Source organism: Rhinopithecus roxellana, chromosome 9, assembly GCF_007565055.1.
Source record: "Rhinopithecus roxellana isolate Shanxi Qingling chromosome 9, ASM756505v1, whole genome shotgun sequence".
NCBI classification, from domain to species: domain Eukaryota; kingdom Metazoa; phylum Chordata; class Mammalia; order Primates; family Cercopithecidae; genus Rhinopithecus; species Rhinopithecus roxellana.
In genome coordinates, this window is record NC_044557.1 from 135,968,733 (window position 1) to 135,974,732 (window position 6,000).

Below are 6,000 nucleotides of genomic sequence, written 5' to 3' on the forward strand. Positions count from 1 at the left end.
TGGGCCCCTCACCCTCAATAGCCTCTTGGCATTCTCACCCATTTCTCTGTGCCCAGTAAAATGACATCCAGCCTGAAAATAGGAATTTTCTATCCCCATGTAAAGTTCACTTGCAAGGTGGTTTCAGCCATTGCCTCTTAGATGAGAAAGAAGAAGGAAGCATCGGTATGTGTATCATTAATGAACAAGGATTTTACAGGCACTGAACTAGCCCTAGGGAGGTAATCATAAGATATAGCCCCTGCCCTCAAGAACTTCCAGGCTACAGGGGAGAGCTTCCAGCCCAGGAAGGCAAAAGTCCCAGGAATCTGGGGCAGGCAGTTGTATTAAGGTTCTTGCCTCTCCCCAGTGGGACTGGAAACCTAGTGGGAAATGTCAGGTTGGAGGTACCTCAGGGACCACAAGTATACGAGTTCAGAAGAGGTCTGAATAGATGGGCCTGGAGCCCAGGGGAATAGCAGGGCGACAGAAACACATCCAGCCATGGAAGATTCAGGCACTGATTGGCCAGGAAGCAGGCCAAGAACAGAACCCTGGTGAATTCCAATGTCAAACACATTGCCTTGCATTTCTCTTGTATTTCCTTCCCTTTAAAGACACAATAACGGCACATCAGGATATTGTGTAAATACCTCTAGAAAAAGAACAGAAAGCTCAACTGATGAGAAAAATACCTTTGAATTACCTGATCCCATCCCTCTTCGTAGGGACAGATGGGGGATTGGAAAATTCTTTTGTTGTTGTTGTTGGTGTTTGTTTGTTTGTTTGTTTTGTTTTGTTTTGTTTGACAAAGTCTCACTCTGTTGCCCAGGCTGGAGTGCAGTGGTGCAGTCTCAGCTCACTGCAACCTCCGCCTCCCGAGTTCAAGTGATTCTCCCGTCTCAGCCTCCCAAGTAGCTGGGATTACAGGAGTGCACCACCACGTCTAGCTAATTTTTTTTTTTTTTTGGCATTTTTAGTACAGATGGGGTTTCACTATGTTTGCCAGGCTGGTCTCGAATGCCTGACCTTAGGTGATCTGCCCACCTTGGCCTCCCAAAGTGCTGGGATTACAGGCGTGAGCCACCATGCCTGGCCGGAATATTCTTACAATGGTGTTCCAGGGCAGCACTAGGAATGCGGATAGATGGCATGGCCATTGGCAACGTCCACCTACCAAAAAGCAGACAGCTGCAGTGGAGGGGCCTGCACGTTCATAAAGGATCATTCTTGTTGACGTTGTTTGTAGGAGCAGGACATTGAAAATGGCCCAAATAATCTATTGGTATGGTTCATCTGCTCTACAGCCATCGAAAGACTAGGGAAGTTCTTCGTGTATTGATTTGGGTGGTTTGTTGTTGTTGTTTTGTTTTGTTTTGAGATGGAGTCTCACTCTGTCACCCAGGCTGGAGTGCAGTGGTGTGATCTCGGCTCACTGCAACCTCCGCCTCCCAGGTTCAAGCGATTCTCCTACCTCAGCCCCCTGAGTAGCTGGGATTACAGGCGCCTGCCACCACGCCCAGCTAATTTTTGTATTTTTAGTAGGAATGGGGTTTCACCATGTTGGCCAGGCTGGTCTCGAACTCCTGACTTCAGGTGATCCACCCACCTCGACCTCTCAAAGTGCTGGGATTACAAGTGTGAGCCACTACGCCCGGCCTCGTGTATTGATTTGTAACAGTCACACACGCACACACACACACTCCATACATAGCCTCTCACATATATAGTGAGCAAACAGCAGCGGTGTTCACAGCGTGCTACCAAGTGTGTTAAAAAGGAGAGTGGGATGGTACATTTGCATTTTATGTTTACGTTTGCTCACATGCATACACAATATCACTGGAAGTAGACAAAACAAAAAACCAGAAAAACAAAAAAACACAACCCTGGTAATTTTGAGAAAGGGAATTAGGAGGCTCGAGGATGAGGTGGGAGCAGATTTTTCGCTGAATGCTTTTGTACCTTTTGAATATTGAACTATGTAGAAAAGTAACCTATTCAAAAAATAAACAAGCTTAATTATTTTCAAAGAGACAAGCAAAAATAATCCCTGAGGAGCCACAGGAAAATGCCCTTTAGGGAAGATTCTCACGGAGAATAGAGGTGTCATGAAATGTGCCTTGCTGTGTCTCGAGGCGCTCAGAAGTTAAACCATGTGAAACTTGGCCTGAGTTATCCCGCTAAGATGCTTCTTGCTGTGAAGTCTATGTGCTGTGAAGACGGACCTTTCTGGGGGAAGAAGGTAGGGGTGGATTCACAGCCAGGGGAAAAGATCATAAGGAAAGAAAAGGTTTGGGAGACCCCAACATTGGTATAGAAGAAACTTCTAGTTATCATTTCAACCAGATAGTCAGGTGCCATAGAGCAGGATCCAGAACTGTAAGATTTTTACCCTTTTATAGAACTTCCCCATGTTTTCTCCCTTAAATCTTGTCTTTTCTCTTGTAATCATGGACATGAAAATCTCAAAATGAAGGTCTGTGAGCTTGTGTTCCGGGACCACAAGGAATGGTGGCCGGAAGAAGACCATCTTCCCTGAGCCCATCTTGGAGGGAAGAGAAATGCCATAGTCTGGATGGGTGGTGACAGCTACCAAGAGGAGAGGAGAGGAGAGCAGGGGAAGCCCTGGGACCTGCCATAGTGAAAAGGGAGGGCTGTGAGGAGCCTGCCTGGACCTGTGTACTGCCCAGGGACTCAGGAGAAAGGGGTTCTGCAAATGCAGTGACAGATAAGCATTACTCGGTAATAGGATTAAATTTGAAACTCTTACAGGTGAGATGTGACTAGCCCATTCTTGTATCACAGAGAGCTAGGCTTTTTCTTCATTCAACAGGTATTATTTTATTTTATTTATTTATATTTTTTGAGATGGAGTTTACTCTTGTTCCCCAGGCTGGAGTGCAATGGCGTGGTCTTGCTTACTGTGACCTCCACCTCCCAGGTTCAAAAGATTCTCCTGCTTCAGTCTCCTGAGTAGCTGGGATTATAGGCACCCACCACCATGCCCAGCTAATGTTTTTCATTTTTAGTAGAGACAGGGTTTCACCATGTTGGCCAGGCTGGTCTCAAACTCCTGATCTCGGGTGATCCGCCCACCTCGGCCTCCCAAAGTGCTGGGATTACAGGTATGAGCTACTGCACCTGGCCATTCAATAGGTATTATTTTATCTTCATTGTTACTAAAAGAGCATAGAGGAACCTTCCTGTTTATTTTCTTACCTCATGCTGATCTTGAAACGACAATGAAAATGCTTCCACTATAGGGATCTTAATCAACACCAAACACTTCAAACGAGGGAGGATATTTACTCCCATCTCTTCCCCCTTTTCCTTTTTGACGCTAACAACTTGCTACTTTAACCTCAGTTTTGCCTACTCTTTCCCAGAAAAAATCAACAAACATGTCTGCACCTACTATAGGCAGACACCTGTCGATTCAATGAAGTGTAAGCTTCCAGCTTTGGCTGGGCACAGTGGGCCTGTAATCCCAGCATTTCTGGGAGGCCAAAGCGGGAGGATTGCTTGAGTTCAGGAGTTCAGGACCAGCCTAGGCAACATAGGGAGACCCTCATCTCTACAAAAAAAAAAAAAAAAAATTGTAAAAAATTTAGCCAGGCATCATGGTGCACATCTGTGGTCCTAGCTACTTGGGAGGCTGAGATGGGAGGATTGCTTGAGCCCAGGAGGTCAAGGCTGCAGTGAGCTGTGATTGTGCCACTGAACTCCAGCCTGGGAGACCGAGTGAGACCCTGTCTAAAAAATAAAATAAAATACAGTTTTCAGTTTTGCTTGCAGGGAGTTTGCAGTCTCACTAGGGGGACAAAGAATTACACTTAGAAGTGAGTACTAATGCTTTAGAGCATACGTTCAACATGAAGCCAGAGAAGTCGATAATAAAGGCTTCGGGAATCCACCTGCTGGAAACATCCTGTGGATGGAGACACGCAAGCTTCTTGCAGGAAGGCAGGCCTGGAAGGACAGGTTAGACTTACGGGAGGACTACAGAGAGCACTTCCGGCAGGTGTGGAGCTTCCTTGTGGAATGAGAGGGAGCCTGTTAGCTGGAGGGGAGGACCAGGGAGCTGTCATCGGTGGATGTCGTTGCTGAGTCAATGAAAGTCTAAAGTAGGATTTTCCCAGACTTACAGAAACCCTGTGTATTGCAAACATACCCGCCACAGTTTTAGAGAGTTAACAAGGACTCTGATCAGACTCCTGTGACTTGGCAGCTTAGTATGGAGTAACGGCGGGGGGGCGGGGGGGCGGGGGGGGGGCGGGCATTGTGCTCAGGGGAGGCTATGGTATCTGTGTTCAGCCCAGTCCTCTTAGGTCTCTCCTTGCACAGTTGGAACCAAGATAAGGGCGAACTTTAAAGGGTGCCTCACTCTCTCTCCCTTCAAGCTCAACTCAGATTATTTCTCTTTTCCTCTCTCCATTCTCTTCGCTTTCCTGCTCACCGCCAGATGTCGAGGAGAAATCCCTTCCCACAGTGAGTTTTGGTTGTGATGTCAACCTGTGACATTTGCCTTTTTAGAGAGATCATGCGCATGCCTTGATTAATGGAGAGTGTAAATTATGGGAACAGGCTGGGCACGGTGGCTCATGCTGGTAATCTCAGCACTTTGGGAGGCAGAGGCGAGAGGATCAAAGAATTCAAGACCAGCCTGGACAACATAGGGAGACCTCATCTCTAAAAAATATCTATTTTTTAAAATATTTAATATTAAAATATGGGAATGATGCCAATAGTCTCATCTAGAAATCCCAAGTTTCTAGCTCCAGCTGTGAGACTTTTTAGCTGTGTGAACTTGGACTGTCACTCAAATTCCTCAGTTTCACTTATCTGCAAAATGAAACTTATTAATACTATCCTCTCTACTGCACGTGATCTTGAGGTCCCGATGAAATAACGTGAGAGCACTTTGTACGCTAAAGCCCGTATTATTTGTAGCTCAGGGTAAAGACTGCCTGGGGGCAGAGGGAAGTGAAGTTGGGAAATCTCAATAAATCCCATTCAGCCCTATACTTTTATAAAATTGTTTTATGTCGTTAAAAGTAAGTTTAACTAGATAGCTCCCTTGGTGTTTTAATAACTCTCGCTTTCATGATTCCTTTTTCCTTTCTAGATGTCCCTAAGTTCCAGCTGTCCCCTAAAAGTTCCAGCTCATCTCGCCTGGCCTCCCCCTGAGTCAGTGGGACTCCCAGCCACTGCCACCACAGCTGAAATTCTCATGCAGCATCTTCAGAGGCACCCTGGGCCCCAAGCATGACTCATCCAGGTTCCAGAGCCAAAGCAGACTGAACAACATAGAAAGACTTTTATTATAGAAATGACAAGATGCTTTGCATGGCGAAGAGCTGAATTTACTTGGCTCCCATTAGAAACTCTTTCAGCTTAAGTACTTACTGTGGTAGTGAGTCCTACAGTATTTCAGTAAAAAGGAATTCATGACATAAATGGGGACAGATTTGCGGATGTAGAAACATGATGATAGATATCATGAGGTTGGTGATGGGACATATAACGGCACCATTGGTAGTACCAGATGGGTGAGGCAGGTCCCAGAAGGATACACGCTCATTCCCAAGGCTGCATGAGCAGTTGAATGGAGGGGCTGTTTACCGTGGTATCTTAGTTTGTTAGGGCTGCACCAGAGACCAAGAGCCTTCAACAACAGGAATGTATTTCCTTGCAGTTCTAGAAGCTAGACATCCAGGATCTGACAGGGCTGGTTTCTCCTGAGGCCTCTCTCTGGGCTTGTAGATGCCATCTTCTCCCTACATCCTCAAGTGGTCATCCCTCTGTATATGTCTGTGTCTAAATTTCTCCTCCTCCTCCTCCTCTTCTTCCTTCTTCCTCCTCCTCCTCCTCCTTCTTCCTCCTCTTTCTCTTCTTCTTCTTCCTCCTCCTTCTTCCTCCTCTTTCTCTTCTTCTTCTTCCTCCTCCTTCTTCTTTCTTCTCCTTTCTTCTCCTCCTTCTCCTTCTCCTTCTCCTTCTTCTTCTTCCTCTTCCTCTTTT

The 6,000-nt window shown here is 46.2% G+C and overlaps 1 protein-coding gene across 2 annotated transcripts in view; it reads left to right on the plus strand.

The window, feature by feature from the left end:
* FBXO16 (F-box protein 16) overlaps nt 1-5,439 on the plus strand; it is a 63,001-nt gene extending 57,562 nt beyond the window's left edge. The window contains exons 7-8 of one of the 2 annotated variants that reach the window (XM_010370912.1): nt 4,445-4,470; nt 5,108-5,439. In XM_010370912.1, the coding sequence (XP_010369214.1) occupies nt 4,445-4,470; nt 5,108-5,117 (36 nt within the window). In that variant the 3' untranslated portion in view covers nt 5,118-5,439. The remainder of the gene's footprint in view (nt 1-4,444; nt 4,471-5,107) is intronic. The other variant, XM_010370911.2, reaches the window with a different exon arrangement.
* Nucleotides 5,440-6,000: the final 561 nt, after the last annotated feature.